General features: G+C 38.8%; 1 protein-coding gene across 3 annotated transcripts in view; it reads right to left on the bottom strand.

Moving 5' to 3' along the window:
• Positions 1 to 1,763: 1,763 nt before the first annotated feature.
• DROSHA (drosha ribonuclease III) overlaps positions 1,764 to 19,742 on the bottom strand; it is a 74,551-nt gene continuing 56,572 nt past the window's right edge. For 2 of the 3 annotated variants that reach the window (XM_063326089.1, XM_063326088.1), the window contains exons 24-32: positions 19,102 to 19,146; positions 16,458 to 16,615; positions 15,504 to 15,609; positions 11,664 to 11,805; positions 10,617 to 10,699; positions 10,402 to 10,505; positions 8,686 to 8,778; positions 7,814 to 7,860; positions 1,765 to 4,847 (exon numbers count right to left, since the gene is read on the bottom strand). In XM_063326089.1, coding sequence (XP_063182159.1) covers positions 4,717 to 4,847; positions 7,814 to 7,860; positions 8,686 to 8,778; positions 10,402 to 10,505; positions 10,617 to 10,699; positions 11,664 to 11,805; positions 15,504 to 15,609; positions 16,458 to 16,615; positions 19,102 to 19,146 — 909 coding nt within the window. In that variant the 3' untranslated portion in view covers positions 1,765 to 4,716. Of the gene's footprint in view, positions 4,848 to 7,813; positions 7,861 to 8,685; positions 8,779 to 10,401; positions 10,506 to 10,616; positions 10,700 to 11,663; positions 11,806 to 15,503; positions 15,610 to 16,457; positions 16,616 to 19,101; positions 19,147 to 19,742 lie in introns of all 3 variants that reach the window. The other variant, XM_063326090.1, reaches the window with a different exon arrangement.

The raw sequence follows: 19,742 nt of genomic DNA, 5'->3' as shown, positions 1-19,742 counted from the left end.
ATGGACAGGGAAATTGAGTGGCAGGAGCACATAAACTATTTCACCTTGGGAACCTAGAAAGAATCTGTGAAATTTGCGGGTACCTGAAAAAAACACGCATGCAAACAAAAAATCCAGGAGAGTCGGTGAAGGCAGTCAATCTTTTCTTTGTCTTCAAGCAGTCCTTGTCTTTTGACTTTTTAAAAGCAGGGGAGATATTTCCTTTCGTTTCTCTCCACAGACCCAGCCTACCTGTTCTGGACAATGCACTCGGCTGCAGCTGCGGGGTCAGCCTCTGACTGTGACGCTTTCCTGACCACCTGGCAGATCTTCCAGCATGCTGATACCAGCCCACGCGCTCCAGTCAGCAACGCTCCTTTCCCTCAGCTCATGCCCTTCCAGGTCAAGAATGTGCCTGGGGGCAGAAAGCACAGACACAACAGCCGGGGATGGTCTTCTCTTCTGCAAGCTTCTGCGAGAGGCTCCAGCCGAGCACCTCACTGCAATGGCAATGAGGTAGGCTACCACGAAGAGAAGAAAATAAGGAAGACAAAACAAGACCAGTGCAAAGGCATTGACCCTTATTTCCTTCTACAGGCAGAGGATTGCTTTAAAAGAGGAATCCGGAGATACACTAAGGAGACACGATGGATGGTGTTACCTAGTGTTTCATTGATAGGCAGACATAGTATGTCCATAAACATGAATAATTTGCTAAGAAACACACCGTCTCTAACTGAAGCTGGGAACACAAAATACATCAGAATATGAGGGAAGAAAAAGTCATGAAATATTTTAAAAAGGCCATTCTCACTAAAACAAAACTCTCCACCTTTGTCTATAATTTGAAGCAACCAGTACATCTCCAGATTTGTAATTCCTTTTAATCAGTGTCTTCATACAAAGAGAAACTATGTCTTCAAAATACAAAGAGTTAACCTATTTTTCAGTGGTAGATGGTCTAATGAGCAGCTCTACAATAATAAATGGTATGGAGATGTGTCCATGACAGATGAGAGATCTGATTCCCTGCTCCACCTACCATATTGTTATGGCAATTTTTTTTTTTTTTTTGTTGGTGTAATAAGTAAATCTAAGTTTATTTTGCAGCTGCTTTCCAGGTTATTCACCATATTTGCTTAACTATGAACGAAAGAACAGACAGCAGAACCCAGAACGCCTGTCCCCGGACACCAAGGCTTCCTGGACAAGAATAATTATCAGGAATCAACGACGGGACGTGTCACATTTCTTTTCTGAGCCTATTCACAGTAAGATATCAGTCATTCCGAGAGCTAAACATTGAGGCTCGCAGGCAACAGAAGACAGCAGTGCACTCTTCAAGTGCAAGATTTCACTACGTTTCAAGGAACAGAGCAGGAACCAATTTGTGGTTATTATTCCCCATTCAGGCAATACTATTGCAAATGCTCAAGGACAAATACATAACCCTGGGGTGAGGAGGGGAGAAGCAGGGTGGGATGTATGGGTCACAGAAATTTCTATTACAATACCATCCCCACTAAAGACGATGCACAGGGGTACAATTTAGATGATCAACTCCCTAAGCTCTTATAGGGCTTTACAAACTTCCACCAAAAAGAAAGTTTTTACGAGTGAACCGCTTACTTCATTTAAATATGCAGCCTGTATAATCAGTCTTTGAAGTAGGGAGACAGATGATCAGGATTTGCCTTTTGATCTTTCCAAATTGTTTTAGCAAGTAACAACTATGCCTGAAGTCTTTTCTGGAAAATTTTATTAGCAACAATGTTTACAACAGTCTTAGCGACCAAGGCTCTCTTAGTAGCGCTGTCAACTAATCCCATAGGAACTGAAACCTTACAAAGCAAACTTAGGCTTGGCAAATAACAATGATGAATTTTATGTAAATTCAATTAAAATTCCTAATCAAATGAGCTACAGTTCTATTCAATGCTCTGTACATACGCACTTTAAAAAAGAAAAAAATAAAAGAAAGATGTGCTTTCATGGGATCTGCTGGATCCACGCAGATCTCAGTCTTGTTCTTTGTTCATCTACTTGTACTCAAATCATGTCAAGAGATCTCGCATGAGAACCTCTAGATCAGAACAGATCAAGCTCTGGAGCAATCAAAAAAGGACATTACTTTACCAATAAGCAAGAGACTCCTTCACATTTCCAAAAAAAGCAGCCAAAGTTGCCTAGTTACAGGCTACAGCTGTTCCACTGAGTAACATGAGCTCAGTAATAATTTTTCTCAAATTTAACGCAACTTAAAGAAACAACTTTCCCTCCTTAGTGTGTGTTACAAAAGACTGTGCTCACATTACACAGTCTACGCATCTCCTTAAATTATCAGAAACATTCACAGCCGCTGTTTTTAGACAGCACGCACACAAAAAGACACCGCGTTTTTGACACAGACAAAGGAAACATGAATTTATTTACCTTGTTTTCTGCCCTCAAGACAAGAAAAACAGAATTTCCTCAGGCAGTCTTCCTAGCCCGTGCTTATACAGTGAAAAAAGGGAAAACAGCCCACTCATGAAAAAATGGTTACCATCTACATTTTATTGAGAAAGACCTAAAATTTGTTAACTGTAGGAACGGAATGCAGAAATCGTGTTAAAGTTTGTTTTCAAGCAATTTCTGGGTCAGAGAAGAAAAAAGAACAGTTCTGGGTTCCTCCCCCCCGACAGCATATCTGATAAATTCAATCTATTTTTATGCAAATGTTTATGAAGAAGCTCACAGTCGTCTTAGAGATGAAAAGTGAAATGATGTGTACAAAGAATGAAAGTCATGTTAAACGACGAGCTAACAATTCCACTGGAGTACGCTGGTGATATCAGATACGATGAAAGAAATTTGCAAAGCAACCGTACACCTGAAAATGAAGTCACTGCACGTTCTACTTGTTAAACACGTCAATCTGGTCCCAGTTACTAAGGAAAAATAAAATAATCGTGTACACAATTACCCTTAACCCTCTACAACGCAGCATTTCAACTTACTGCTAGAAGCAGATGGGCAATTCTACAAAAGACTGAAATACAAAAGACCTGGGGGGTAGGGGAGTTGTTGTTGCTTGCTTTTCAAGCCTGCTGCTGTTCAGAGGCACCTCAGCTTTCTATTTACAGACTGAAGCTATAAGGAGTTACAATCACGTCTCAAAAGTCAGAGAACAGCAGCATCCACCAGAGAGCAGCTCCTTGCCTTTATCGTGTCGTTTTTATCCCCTCCTTTATGTTTTAATGGTTTATTATCAGTCTCTAAATTACAGAATATGTTTGGGCTTTTTTTTATTTTTTCTTTCTCATCCCCTGAAATGGATTTAAAGCATCAATCCATTAAGAAAAGGCAATCATAGAAGCTGGAGAAAGTGAGGTAGTGCTGTGGGGTCAAATTTAAAAAAAAAAAAACCAAAAACCACCACATGTAAGTGCATCTCACATTGCATGTGTACAAAAATCTGCTTATGAAAATACACATACTGATAAGCTCAGAAGCGAAACTCTAGGAAGACATTTGGGTAGTCTGAACTTTTTGGCTACACTTGTGTTTACTTTGGCACCTGCAATAAAGCGCTTTCATGGATGCCCACTGCACACCGACAGAAAGGTGCTTCAGACAACCGCTGAATTAGTTGCTCACTGTAGTGTGGCCAATGGGCAAGGGTTTTCTTTCAGGAGTCCCTATGAATTCTTTGGGCCAGACTCGTGCATCCACGCTCACAAAACTGCTTGGTATCTTACCACATACCTCTGTGTTACTTACATCAGAAAAGACGCATAAATAACTTGCCAAAAAGGATCTGAAGCAGGAAGAAAATGCAGAGTTAAGGCAAATAAGAGTTCTACCTGTTTCACTTATCAGAAAAGACAGACAGAGAAATGAATACTGAGGGACTGTTTTAACTCAGAGGTCAGCATAACGAAAATGAATGGCTCGAAGCAGGCAAATTAAAAGTACAAACGACGCACCAACATCTACAATGAAGTTCGTAGTCTGTGGTAAAAACCACCAACAGGCACAGAGGATGTTCCACTTTTGGTACCATTCAGAGCTTTTATAGAAGAAACATCTGTCTGTCTAATAAAAGCCAGACACCAAAAATGAAGGAAACTGGGTTACTTACAACTGTATGCCAGCTTTGAACTACACCTTGAGGATCAATTTGGCCCTCCATTGGATACAACCAGTTTTCAATGAACCTGTCTGGAACAGCACCTGTATGGAGTTTCTAATACACCATTTGAAGTATTATGGTCACACTGGTATCTTCTGGACATATATCTTTCTCATAATACACGATCTGGACACATCTTTCTCATAATACTTTCCTCCGCCACAGCGGCGCTCGTGCAATAACCTTGCTGGTCACTCACAAAACAGCATTTGGACATAGAAGACAACTGTTAAACAGCTTTTCCTCCTACAGGCTTTTGAAATTCATACTTTATTACTTCATACAAGACAGTAAAAATAATAAAAATAATCCCACAACTTTTCATAAAAATTAAAAGGATTTAAAAACAAGTCTTATTAAAAAGCCAAACAAACTTCACACTTAAAACCAAACTAAAGAAATGCTATATATACAGACACTTTTTAAAGAAGAGATTATGCTTTTCTATTTGATATCAACAGGCACTCTTCATTCATCATCTGCAAGAAACTAGGTTAGGTCTCCATAGGCCGCAGTCAGAGTTATTAAGTAAGTAAATATGCCACTGCTTCTGTGCCCTTCTTTTATTTCCTTGCTTCTTCAGTCTCATCTGGTTCTTTCTCTTGATGCTCTCTTTCCCACCTCATTTCTTTCAACTCTTGTCTGTACTTCCGTTCAATGAAGCGTTTCTGATGGGCCATCTGGGGAAAGTTATCTGACACAAGGAAAAATATTTTACATTAAGAAACAAACTGGTAACACAGAAAGCCTCATCTCTTATATTTAAAAAAAAAAACCAAAAACCAACTTTGATGAGATTAGGGGTAGGAGGGAATAATGTTATTACCATTTTTACTCATTTATTTCTAATAATACAGTAAACCAAGGCTGTGTGTCATAAGACTTGTGTTTCTTTATGACTTCCACATCTGTTTCTCCTGCTACAAAGCACTGACAAATCTAATACACTCACAAAAACAAAATATAAAATCCTGATATAGCAGCATGGCCAGGTATTACCTGGATTTTACATTCTGTTCCCTTAGCAACAGGTGGTCGATACTGAAAAATGAATGTGAGACTACTGTCAATGTTGTCAGGGTTTGTCGTTTTGTTCTCAGTCCGTAAGTATTAGTCACTGGTTCCAAGCATTGTACAGATATTTCCATGATTATTATTATTATTTTAAACTATGCAGAATCCACGAGGTGCCCCACATTATGGCAGGGTTCCTAATGGGATAGTAATAGTGTAGCAAAATGGAATGCAGTAAAATCTGTTCCTGAAAAAGTCAATGCTTGGCTATGTACCAGAATACAGCCTTAGCACAGTCTTAAGAGCATGGATGAGTGAGAACTGGCTAAAACAGACTAGACAAGGCTGAGGTGATGGCGAAATAGCTAGGGGGATGGATGCGCCTGATTTCAGACACTTGTCCATTGGCTGGTACGTATGTACACTAGTTAGAACTGAGGCTATAAAACCAGCTTATACAGTTGATCAGAATTGCTCTCAATTTAGTGCAGAGCTGACAGAATTTGATGTTTTCTGCATGACCAGGGTGCTGACGTTCATCTGTGTGTCTGTGCTGCAGAGACCGGCACCCTCCAGCCGATGAGAAAACGAAGAAGTGGTAGGGTACGTGGCAGACCTCCTGCTGGAATCACACAGAGCTCTGGGATCAGCACCGGGTACCTATCTGTGCCCGAGATGAACGCAAAAGGTTACTACACTGACCTTTAAAGATATAAACAAATCTGGGAGATGTCTCGGAAAAGGACTGCTCATACTCTAGTTGGCTACCGAGAGAAAATTTCAGCAGAGCCTCCTCAGGGAGGTATCCCTTGACACCAAGCGTCTCCCTCCTCTTTCTGGGTCCCAGGCAACACAGATTTGTTCAGCTAGAGGACTCACTGCAGAAGCCACATAATCTGCTGGAGCTTGTGATAGAGCAGAATGACTTTCTACTGCTTTGTTTTATTGGCTGGTGAAATTTGCGCCTTTTATTATATACTACAGGAATAAAAGGTTTATTCATCGGTTATTTACAACTCGGACATCGGAGGGTATATTTATTTAAACCAGAAAGCAATCTAAACAAAAGCAAATTGTTTTTGAATTGCTGCTGTTTTTAAAAACACCAGTGCTTTCTTAATGGAGTTCCAGGTTGTTTTGTTGCTCGTGTGCATCATAAAATGAAAATCGGATTTTCAGCACTGTGCCTATAACGTGATTCTTAAGAACTCAGAGGTACTCAGCTTGGTAGCAACCTGTTTGTTTATAACCCATTTAAGATGTTGAGAAGGGAATTTATGTAATAAACTCATCATGGCTATCATATATCTATAAACAGGTATATGAAAAGCACTTTTACTTGAAGTTAAGTACTTATGCCTTAGAAAAAACAACCAAAAACTCCACTCCACAAATATATACATACTAGGACAGGTGTCCACAGGGGCTGTGGACCCTCCATTCTTAACGACAGCCAAAACTTGACTGGCAAGGCACTGAGAAACATGACCTAACTTGAAAGTTGGCTCTGTTTTGAGGGACAGTTGGAGTAGAGACCTCTAGAAGTCTATGATATTCAAATACGTATTTCAGAAAAGAGCTGTGAAGTCCTTGGACTGACCGGAGATGAAGCTCACAGTTCTCTGAGTGGTGATATTGTCACAAGAAAAAAAAAAACCACTCAAAAAACCCTTCAGTAACATCTTGCAGGTGTTCAGTAGAGAAAGGAAGTTACATTTTTTTACTTGTCAAATTTATTAGTCGTGAGAAGTATATGCCTAGCAGATGGATATAAAAAAATTCTGAATTACAGGCACACATTGTGTTCTGTAATTTTTAAGCCCTGGGATTTCCAGATGCAGAGGTAACACATTAAAATCCTTTGGCATCTGAGGAACTGCATGTCTTTCCTTTGAATCAAATAAAAAAAAAACGTACCTCATGTTCTTCTGAATAGAGAGCTTCTGCTTCACAAAATGTGCGTAACCTATTTGCTTACTGTACATCTACACCTGGCACTTCAACTCAACTGACCAAAGTTCTTTTGTATAAGATGTTTGCGTACATTCATTCCTTTCATATCTGAAACTCCACTGCACTGAAGGACTGCTCCCATGCTGGCTATCCTGTGCATAATTCTGAGAGATGCACACAGAGATCACTGGATCCTCCGCTGATATAAGCTGTTCTTAACAGATAAATATTGACTTACATTGGCTGGAGATCTGCCTGCTATATTTTAACCTACTCTACTGTATAATCTCAGATCAAATTTTATTTTCTAAATTGGCAACAGAAAAGTAATTTTCCGCTGCTAAATTAGAGGATGAGACAACCACACCATCAGAGACTAAGCAGTCTTACCCCACTGCATATTTAAGCATGGAAAATCTCAATGAGACTTCACTGTACGGGGTTGCCTGTAAGTTGCAACCTCTGTCGCTGATCAACTCCCTTTAAAAAATACCTGTTGGTATCTTATTAACTTCACCTGCTACAAAATTATCTTGAAAGTACTAAAAGGGAAACCTGCTGCTGAGAAGCTAACAGCATTCAGCATATACGTTCTGTTCAAGTCTTATCCTCTACAAAACCTGCACCTCACCTCACTATAAAGATCAAGAATACAAACTATAAATGATTTTCTTTGTTGCCCAAATATCTTACATTTTTCAAGTGCGTCCATTGCAGCTCCCATTTCCGCTTGCTGAATACTGTGAAAGCCAAACAAAAACGTGTTACGTAAGGTCCAAGTTGTACAGAATAAACTAAAGTTTCTGACAAAGTGGAACACTAGCTACTCTTTTGTAATAAAACTCTTTGGATAACCAGTAGCTAGTAATTCCCAGAGTGTATGATATATCAGCCTTTTCATAAATATGTGAGCAATAGCACTACAGTTCCAGTAGAATATTTTTAAACTTAGATCAATAACACTAAGAGAATATTCTAGTCCATTCTTCACTGAAACATTTGCCTTTACTTGAGAGAAAAAAAAGGAACAAAATCGCCGAGGTGTGAACGCAATGAAATCAATGATATTTTTATAACCACCACCAGATTTGGTAGCAGAAAATAAGATGAGGTCTTTAGGGTTCATGGTTGAAGTCTTTGCAACTTTAGAAACCAATTCCAAAATGCCTGGAAGTAATAACATCAGAAAAAAAAACAACCCTGAGAGCCTTGCACCCTTAAACTGCCACCTTAATTTCGAGAGTAATCCAGTAGCAAAGCCAAAGATAAAGTCACTGTTTCCTGGAAGCTGTTCTGCAGTTTCTAGTCTGAGAGCCACAAACTGTCTAGCATTGCTAGCCACCTTGTAGGCAAGTTCACCAAAAAAGCTTAAGACCCAAAACTACACAGATGTTGAAACCTTCGGGTATTCCTGAGGCAGAAACTCAGAATGGCTCTACAGAAAAAGGCTTTTATAGCCTTCCTTTTCTAAGGCCAACCACACACTTGTCTATTCTCCATGGCTAGTCATTTTGGACACTGCCATACTCAAACTTTAACACCATGTGATTAATTTTTCACTATACCTTGGGCCTTTACCGCATCCTATTCTTTCCCCTTTGAAGTAAACAGCTACTGTGTAAGTCCTGGCATGAGATGGTCCCACTGTCTGTAAAGTCCTGAAATAAGAAAGGTATGATTTATTCAAGCAGGAAGGATTAACAACCAGAATCCGTTTGTGGCACATATATCATCAAGCTTTCAGTCTGGTCAATACATATAGTGGAATTAGTGCAAAGCATAGAGCAAGGGTTGAAAGGTGCCTGTATAAATTACATTAACCCAGAGATTGCCAGTATGGTGCATAATCTTGGTTATATTTACTCCAAGTTCACTCAGAAGCACCATATGAAAATTAAAATTTAATCCATAAGCAAAAATGCAAACTATAACACAAACTGTTAAAACACTGTGAAAACACTTGTAATAAAGTCATATAAATTGTGTGTAGCTATGCAATTGCAAATAATCACACCAATATGATTATTGTGTGCACTAAAATTTTAGTTCCTGAAAGCTGAGCAGTTAGCAAGGTTTTAAAAGGACTTTATATCGGACATGGTAGCTCTCTGCTGTGAATTATGACAGTACAAAGAAATTTTCCATCAGCTTTGAAAAGTTACAGTTTGTTACAAAACAAACTTTCCATTTTAGCTGAAGTCTAGGACATGTATCAGCAACCATCTAAAGGGAAAAAAGGTAATTCCCTAGACATGCGATGAATTGCTTCTCTTGCTCTTTCTTCCTGCTGTACCAAATCTCTTCCCACGGTCAGCTTGAGTTCTGTCCGCTACCATGTTTCTTTTTGGAAGAAGAACCAATTTCACATCAATTTTTAAAGTATCTAACTATAGTATTCTGTCTCCGTGTGCTGTGACAAGAGCAAACAAAACCCACCCCAAATTTAAAAGCAATAGTACTTACTGCAGTGAAACAGATAATGCCCAGAAAAGGAATTTAACAAGATAATAGGAAGATAACAACATATTACTAGCTCTAAGCTATACTATAAAAATCAATTTATCATCACAGCAAAACAAAACAAACATTTGGCACTTGATACTCAGTGGGTTTTCAAGAATCGGGAATTGTTACTTTTGTATTCATCTCCCTCACTCGAGTCAAAGCTGTGAACCCTCAGAGAGAGACACCGAGGAGTCAGATTTGCAAAGCATCAGTTGCAGTGTTAAAACGATCACGCGTCAGAAGTACACTGTTTGACACTATAACCGAACTGTTACATTTCATTGAAAACTTTACTTCAGTAAATGTGACAAATGCACTTAAGACTTTCATTCTTCATACCTTTTTGATATAATAATCCCAACAACACAAACCTTGACCTTTCATAGCCTTTATCTCTTCTTTTAGGGGCTAACATTACACCCATTCCTAGATTAATTGAATGGATATGGATGCAATACACAATGCTAATTTTATTATTGCCTCTTTGAAGCAACTATTACACTATTTTACAACTGAAAGAGAGAAGGGAGATCCATCCAGCTTCAGGTATCTAGCTGAGGTGTACAAGTTAAGAGGTTCACTACCCTGAACCTCTTCTATCACTATACAGGAAGACATACGTGGGCTCAACATTTTCCATCTTCAAACAAAGACAGACTGGAAGGCTTGGGTAACTACAATAAAACCAAACTATGGAAAAACACAGGGTGACTGATGACGTCCTTCCTCCACATGCAAGAAAGACTGATAATCAGACGTAAGATGCCAGTTCTTACTTGTAAAGAGGAATGTCTGGCTCTTTTCCTTCTGTCCTGAGAGTCAAGCAGCACTGTTGAAGCTGAGATTTAGGATCATTCCAATCTTGATTTAAAATAAACTCCTGTAAGAAGTTCACAAAGATGCTTTTACAATTGAGAGGTTGTGGTAAGAGTCTCAAATGCAATAATGCGTTAAAACAGTGGCAGGAAAGAAGAAACCTGACTGATCTTACCTTTAACCGTGGAAAAAAGCATACGTTCATGAAAGTGTGAACGTATTCCAAATCTTTATCAATGTACAGGGCAGCAATAAAGGCTGGGGAAAAAAAAAAAGGTAGTTACTCATCCAAGAAGAAAGTTAATGGCTTGAACCTTTAGAAACAAGTATTTCTGAGTACTTTGAAGCTATATTCAACTATGTTTCACAGCAGTGATCTGATGAAGGTATTATGCTGCATGCACAGGGAAAAAAAAGAAGTTGACAAAGAGATTAAGTGACTTACCCAAATCCACGCAGTCATTTAAAGAGCTAGAAACAACACTCAGCTCCTAATCTCACATTTTAACCAGGAGACCATGGATACTTACAAATAAATCACTACTGGGTACCATAAAAAAGTTTTAGATATAAATCACTCCTGTTTGTGTGCTATTTCCATTTGCTTAGAGGATCTGGCAAAAGCCAAGAGGTCCGAATGACTCACTAAATATATCAAAATATACAAGGTATGGATTAACTTTCTTTGCAGCATATTTATCACTGTTTCCACTTTCTCTGGAAAGAAGGTAGCACAAACTTCCATAAATGGACTAAAAATAATTTCCATGTAGCCTTCCCTCTTGTAGAATGACCATTTTGAAACCTAAAATGCAACCAAACGATCCACAGAAATATTCACCTGCTGAAGGAACTACCTTGTCTTCCAACAGTGACAAGAATATAATAATGAAACACTGAAACGCTGTTCAATAGCTCAACTCGGATTACAAGCTTTAACTTTCCAGACATGCTTTTGACCTGGTCATCACGACCCCTCAATTTCTAAGCCTACGACGCTAAGCCACCTGCAAGTACGCCTCCTTCATGCTTTCATACAGACTTCAAAACTCTAGGCTACTGTTCAAAAATCTGGCTTTCAGAGGTATAGGCGTAATTCATTTGAAAATCTGAACATACATTTTTAATAGCGAATTGGGGAATTTCTAATGGCTTTTTTAAACAAGCCCTGAGGAAAAAGAAGCTGCATAAGTACTAAGCTGTTATAACCAAATTAACTCACATTCCAAGAGATCAGCCAAAGTCTTTGTCCGAAGAGCTACAGGTCTTTTTGTCTTGTCATTAGTGATGGCAAATTCTTGCATACCCAGCTCTTCTGCCACCTTGGCCTGTGTCCTGTTGTTCACCAAAGAACTTCTCAACAGCTGCAATAGAAAAAAGGTCCACTAAATGGTAACAATCAAGGTCCACTAAATGGTAACAATCAGCAATGCTAAACTATAACAGGTAGGGAAAGCTGGGAAAAAAGTTACTTTTATCCATGTAGCCTCTCACTTTCTTCAGTTTACTTACATTTTGTTTCAGCACAACTGAAATGATTTACATAAACACACACACTCATTATTTCTACTGATGATTTTCCCTTCTGTTTCAATTCTTCTCACCAAATTTTATTTATTCTATGGACATGCTACTTCTGTAGATGTCTTGCATTTAAATGCTTGTTTGTGAGCTTCTTTGCAATCATATACCATCTGTTCATCAGTCCTGTATTTTTTCAGCTAATCTGCATTTTTCTAGTTTAAGTAATACATAGTTATATACATTTTTCCACATAAACATACAATATTCTGGAATCTATAGAGCAGTCCCCAGTGTTCCCCAAATCAGAAATAACTTGTCAGTAATTGAAACAAATGCACATTAAAGCAAGACAATCTAACGTTTCAGAAAAAGGAGATGAAGAAGCTGCTCCATTCATTTGGCCAGAGAAGAAAATGCATAGCTGGACAGCCTGTATGTACTGTGTGCTCTGCTGAAGGCTGTATAGCTGTGCCGATGAATCCCTGACAAATATCTGGCTCTAATATTTTCAATGTATGACAATGTCCAGGAAACCTGGTTCTCTAGTAGAGTTCCCTGAAGTGCTCAACCCTGGCTCCAGACAGATTGCTTAAATAAGCATAGAGCTCTGCCAAAGATACAATCCCATACACTTTAAAAGATTATTTTGGATTTTTAGGGTTTCATACAATTTTCTGAACCCCTGGTTAAGGTGAACATTTTTTCTGCTTGTTTGCTTTTTTTGCTTTAAATGAAACAGCACTAGTTTAAGAAGTTTGGCATATTATGGGAGATGGGGGTGGGAGGGAAAGAATGGCTCTGTTTTCCACTGTTTATATGTAATCCAGAGCTGAGAAGCTGCATACACATTTTTTCTCTCTTTGTCTTCCATGTCACATTTGCTCAGCTTATTAGATCCAAGTTATATGCTACCTGGCTCCAGCATGTCAACTGAGCTTATGAAAATCAAGATTTATTTGCTGCACTTGATACTTCATCTCTGACAACAGATAAATAAAGAACAGTATGTTCATAATTTGTTTGGCAATGATGTATGAAGCAGATACTCACAACTTGATCTTCATAAACTAGGCAGGCTGCAGATAGGATTATTACCTGCCTCCCTAACCTCTGCTTAAACTCATCTTCTACTTGTTCGTTTCCAAAATTCTTCCCTTTTATGTCCTTAAGATAAATAAACAATACTTTCCCTAAGGTATCCTAAGTACTATATGCAACCTACATGACAGAAGTGTAGTATCACGTGACAAAAATCTGTTTCATGTAATGGGGGAAGAAGGATCTCTTTTGCTGTGTTTGTAGAGTATTTATTTTGACAGAACCTGTAATCATGATTAGTAGTATCATAAAACAAAGAGCAATATACACACTACATAGTGAATTAGAGATGGAAAAAAAACCATTATCCTTCTAGCACTGTGGTTATCAACTTGCTTTGTATTAGAATTTGCCCTCTCTACAAGAGTGATCTAGCAAGAAACTCAATTCCTCTTAAGGATACGGGGAAGACACGGTACCTGTGCCTTCCCAGCAGCTTTTTTAGAGCCAGCCTCCACTCTGGCAACACACAGGCTGCATGACCGCAGATGATGTAACGTGTGATGGATGCTCAACTGGAGCTTAACTCTAATTACAAAGTGATTGTTTTTTACTCTTCCATCTTCACACAGCATACTACTATCCATGTCTGTAGCATAAGCTGTACCTTCCAACAGCCAACAAAATTTTCATCCTCTTTTTTGGCAGATCACTTGGCATAGACAAGACTATGTTCTCCTTTCTTTTTCTTAAATGTAGTTAATTTACAGACACCTCTCCACAAGTAATCACTACACACTGGGAAGCCACTGCATTGCCAGTTAAGTGGAATCTTCCCATCGCTGACCAAAATTGTCCTCAACGCTACAGACACCATTCAGCTAATGTTCCGTTATTACTTCCAATGTAAGTATGTTCCCAGATAACAGGAGGAAGAGCTCAGTGTTTGCTGTTTCTCTTTAGATCCCACATTATCAGTCTCCTTTCTCACACATCTCATTTAATTTGTCCTCAGATTTAAAAACATTCCCAATTTTCTTTTTCACTGCGCGCGCATCCCCAGAGTTGAAATTTTATTCTAGGCATTGCCTACTTCTCCATATCTTAATGTCTTTTCAGCATCCATTCTACTCTAACTTTGTACTTCCCCCTACAAACTTGGACTGTGCAACTTGTTCTACTTGCCAACTCACTATAAGCATTAAATTAAGCAACATGGAGACGTCCTGATCATTGTTCTGAGTATTTACATCCATTAATAGCAACACTTCATATCCTTCTTGCCAAATAGTTCTTGAAAGATTTCTCTTACTATAACAACACTGATGCCTACATTTTTAAAAGTCACCTACAAAGCAAAAAAAAACCCACCAAACTTGGATTTCTGCCTTATGGTTTTGTTTCTCTGAAGAATTAACATGACTAGGCTCTTCTCCTTTTAACTTTTACTTCAAAAGTTCAGGTTTTATGCACTCTGTCTCCTGAATGGTGCAGAAGAATCCATACAAATGTCAATGAAACTTAAGAACTGGTGAAGAAAAATTAAAATTAGATTTAGTCAGAGCGTGTACTTTTTTTTTTCTTGTAAACAGCTTAAGTCCCAAAGATCCAAGAAGCATATTCTTGAAAACACATTGCCTGATAGACGCTTGGGATTGCCATCCCTTTATTGATTTGAGAAAACCACTCCGAGTAGCTAAGAAACGTACAGTGACACTTCCTAGTTTTAACTAGAAGACTCGACTCATATTCCTGATGCGTGTATCACCTTTGCATTCTAGTCAAGCCTTGAAAATTAGGAAAAATTTAGTAAGCCTAAGAAAACTTCTTCCTCACAAATAAAGCCACAGCTGTCCCGCTGCAGTAAATGAACCAATCAGGGAAAAAAACCTACATACACTAACACCATGTGTTTAAAGTATTGTAACTTGCTGAAAGATCCCCAAACTGGGTTGTTCAGAGACCAGATAAGAGAGGCTGAAAGGGTACAGTAATCAACAAGAGATGACTACAACAATAGTAAAATTAAATCCAAAAGCTACCAGAGGAGCTCCAGATTGAAGACAACAGGAAAACAAGACTAAAATAGTAATTTCAGATTGTAAAACCTTATTAGGAAACATAACCCTGCCTGGTTGCAGATTCAAGACTAGAAGTCATGAATAAAAAAAGTCATGTGATATGCCTATTTAAATAAATGGTTTGAGACACCCATCTTTAAACAAGAACTAGTCTTATCTCCCGATTTCATCACTGACATCTTTAAAATTATTGATCCATTTCACAGACAGAACAGAAATTATTGCACTCAGCTCATAAATCACCATTTCCTATTCATTGCAGTGCTCAAGACTTAAAATTAACAAAGCCTTATTAAGAGCAGTGGTGGCTGAGGCTTCTTTTATTAATCAAATCCAGAATAATTCACTAGCTGCTCCCATAATTTCAGTCTCCATCCCACTCTCTCTCTTCCAGACAGCATGATTGATGTCAGTCTCACCGTTAAGTGCCCTTCATGATGATCAGGGAAATGTATGAATAAATACTCTGTGGCTACCAACTGCATTATGGAGTCACCCAGGAATTCCATCCTCTGGTTGTGGCCTCTGAAAAATGAGACATCAATGCAGCAAAATCAATAAGCACTCAGGGAGGAAAAAACAAAACCAGCATGCACACACAAATTAAAAGAAAGAGTGATCTGAAAGTGAGCCTCGCTCATTTCCAAACACGTTTAAGACAATTTTCCAGTATTAACCAGGTGAGATGAAAACACAGTTCATTACTGTTGTAACACCAACTTTTAGGGAGAAAGCAAATCAGAGTAGCTACATATAAACACAACTATTAGATCACAGATCTGGGACTAACCGAAGGAGAAGAGCAGTTGACATCAAGTTTGTAATGGTATAATATCCTGATCTGCAGCTTCTTTTAAGATTGAAAGTGAACTAATGAATGCAATGACTTCAATAGAGAAAAAGGTCTGTCCATTCACAAGAAATAAAAGGATCAAGGTTTACGCCCATGCGAGATCCTGGATTGGGTAACCACTGGTATGGCTCTATTGTTTGCTTGGCAGCTCTACACAGCACAGAACACAAAGGCCACACTTGGACCAAAGAGCATGATTTTACTTCTTTCCTCTGACCAAACGTATCTCCGACTATGTTTTGCTACTGTCTCAGGAGCGATGTGCAAATATCAGTGATGCAGGAAGCTCAGAATAAACACCAGGATGCCTCTCTAACGCCTTCTGTAGTCTTTCCCAAGGTATCCACTACAGACTACTGTCAGAGATGGGATACCGAGTCAGGCGAACTGGTGAATGCAACTGCTCTATTCTCTTCTGGAGAACAGATATAACATCTAGAGTTTGTTTACAAACAAAGCAATCCGGGAAACTAACAGAAGGACCAACAGAGCTCCACGAGGACTCTTGCTGTGTACTCACAGAGTCAGATGGTTAAAGCCTACTGTCCTCAGAGTGAACGCACGTGCTAGAAGCCGAACGTGGGTAAAGATGACTCCAATTGCCTCCTCAAACTCTGTAAGCTTTTGAAGAACTGGAGAGGTCTCAATGAGTTGCCTGTCAGTATTGGACTCCTGCAGCTGTAAATAAAATGAAGCGTATATAATGACAAACTGACAGAAAAAAAGCAAGCCTCCTGTAAACCAAGGGCAAAGAATACAGTGAACAAGTCATTCTGTGGCCAGCTGAACTGAGAAAACCCAGTTTCCTCTGGCTTTTCTTCTTGGATAATTACACTGAAAGAAGATGTGAGCTCTGATGTATGCTTTTTTAACAGTTGAGGCATTTATAACACGTTGCTTATATGGCCGTATCTCTACACGTGGATAGCATGGGCTACTTATTTTCACAAAACGTGTACAATTGTACTTGTCTGAGTTTTTTTTAATATTATTACATTGTTTGCAACTGAGCAACAGATTCAAAAATTATTAAAAAAGGTCTGACAGACTGACAGCACGTCAAGATGAGACAAAATCCAAATCTATTTCTCCCACTTTCCTTCAGTATCAAAAATCAAGAATAAATACTTAGTATATGAAATTCAAAAGGGCACAATAACACAAGAAAATTAAAATTATCACTTTGGGTCAGTATCTTTTCTTATCAGTTTCTTGTCTGATGTCTCTGATGTGGTGACACTGTTAAATGGCTTTCTGGAGCTGGGAAATGGTTTAAGCATTTCCTCCAGCCACTCTGGCACCTCTCTTATATAGCAATGCCTTAGTGGAGGGATCATCCAGGTGAAGATGCCTAAAGGAAAAGTTAAGAATAGCCAGTTTTTCAAAGTGGCATTAAGATCTTTTCTTGCTTTGTTGCCTGTCCCTTTTCTATTAATTGATCACATTCAGTTTGTCTTTTTCCTTAAACGCTGCTGAGCTTTCGGCTGACATTTTCATAGAACCACATATCCTGGCACCAAAATCCCACGCTTGGGTGATAATGGTCAGTTTGCAGTTCAGTTGCTTGTGGAGCTGAGACTGCTTTTTGCTTCCTCACACACAGTCCTTTATATTTACCTACAAAGAACTCCATACGCTTTTTTACTCTGTAATTAGTATCTCTTGCATTCTCGCAACCAGACTGCAATTCTTCAGCCTTCTGTTGCCCCCGCTACCCTGAATAACTCGGTATTGTCAATAAACTGCCACCTCACTGCTCATCCCCTTCCCTAAGCTATCGATGCGAACAGCCTGTACTTCAGCAAAGATCCCTAGGGAAATCTGCCAGTGATCTCCTTCCCTTGTAAGATGTGGTCATTTCACTCCTGTTCTCCATTTGTTATGTTTCAGCCATTCCTTCAAATCTTGTAAGGACTGACAGTATTCACTGGGGTTGCTTTTTTATTTTCTTCCTTTCCCTTTTTTTTTTTTAAACACATGTTTAAAAAAGCCTTTCATGACTACCTTTCCAACAGCCTCTTAGGAAACCCAGCTGAATCTGCGTCATTACGTGCCTTTTTGTTTCCTCTAAAATGTCCTATTCATTTGTGAGGCTGGACTGGTCTTTAAATGTTGACTTTTTCTAAAGAGACCACATTTATCCAGGTGACCACTAATTATTTTTTTCATCACTGTTTCTACTGCCTTGATTGCTGCCAAATAACGGGATTTCAGGCCCTCAATTCTCTGTATCTTACCCAGTAATAATTTTTAAAACACCACTTTTCAGGCTAGCTGTGCCCAAAGGCCAACCTGAGTAGCCCGTGTATCCCCTACTGGCAAGTAGAGCTAGGATGGCTTCTGGGACATGGAAGAAAATAAATTTTCGTAACAGAAGTTAAAGTAGTAGCAAGAAATGATAAGCTGCATACACCAACTGCCTCCAATCCCTAAGCAGAGTACGAGTCTTTGAGTCTTTCCTGCACACTTGGAAAAAGCTACCGTGTTTGATGTGAAGACAAGGAGGTACAGTGCAGAGAGGTTCTGTGAGTTGATCTAGCTCTCCCCCAAAATTCAGTCGGGGAACAAGGACTGGGAAAGCATTCTCCCAACTTCCAGCCTTGTAATAAAATAACGACTTGTGAACTTGTGTCCTCCAATACATGGAGGATAAATTAACCTTCAGACACCTTCATAATTTCAGTGTTTACTTGGTATTAAAGCTACTGGAATCACCAAAACAACCATGCTATCATTGCACACACACACACAAAAATCAGAATCACGCTCTTATTCCATTCAACTAATGTGCCTTCCTACTATTAAGGTTTCAGTCAATTTCAGGTTAACAAAATATGTACCCTTTTCCCCCCAACTTTGAGAAGATGAACAAGAAGCTGCCAAAATGTTACCTCTCGCTAGATTTATTGTGTAAGCACAGTTACATATCAAACATGAGCCAAAGAAAGGTGAACTATTAATCCCCAGAGGCAGACACTCATTATTTATTAAAAAAAAAAAAAACAAACCTAAACCCAAAAGCAAACACAAAGGCAAATATATATACTCCTTTGGCTACTTTTTAGCACAATTTCTGAGATGTCATTACAATGGAAATCTATGGAAAAGCATCCCTGAAAATAAAACAGAGCTATGAAATTTATTACAGAAAGGGATACACTTACTTGGAGTGGGTGTAGTGGATAATTAAGCCATACATCCCGCAGGTCCTGCAAACATTGAGAGATGCCTTTAATGCTCAAGGGAGTCATTTAACAAATTCCACAGTACTAAATAAAATGTCATTACTTGAAATACTGAACTATTTCAGATGCTGACTCTGCTTATTGCAAATTCAATAGTGCTAGCAAACTAATTTTTAAAATCGTGTATTTGCTGTTCAAACTGCCTGTAGTTCTCCCAATTAGCTTGTGTCAAAGAGGTGGAAAAATCCTTGAACCAAATAAAAAGTGGTTAAAGGAAGAAAAAGATTTGTTTAAGCCTCAGGACTAACTTTATTTGCAAGTACTCCTCAATAGCAAGTTTGACTTCACCAAAGGCAAGGACTAAAACAGAAAAAAAAACCACTTATTTTCTTCTATTTCGTATAGGCTTCTTTCACTACAGGCACTGAGCAGCAAATAAACACTGAGTTACAATAGGCTTCAAAATACTTTTATTTCTAATAAGCTTTGTCATTTCACAGACTCAGAGACTTTCAAGACGGAAAATACTGTATAATTTATCCCCGCACCACTGCCGCGTGAATTGTCCCGGCAGTATGTACTGGTTACTCTCCTTAGCCATTATATGGGATAAATTCCAA

Source organism: Chroicocephalus ridibundus, chromosome 2 (genome assembly GCF_963924245.1).
Source record: "Chroicocephalus ridibundus chromosome 2, bChrRid1.1, whole genome shotgun sequence".
In the NCBI taxonomy this organism is placed as follows: Eukaryota; Metazoa; Chordata; class Aves; order Charadriiformes; family Laridae; genus Chroicocephalus; species Chroicocephalus ridibundus.
This window is presented reverse-complemented; position numbering and strand designations above follow the sequence as displayed.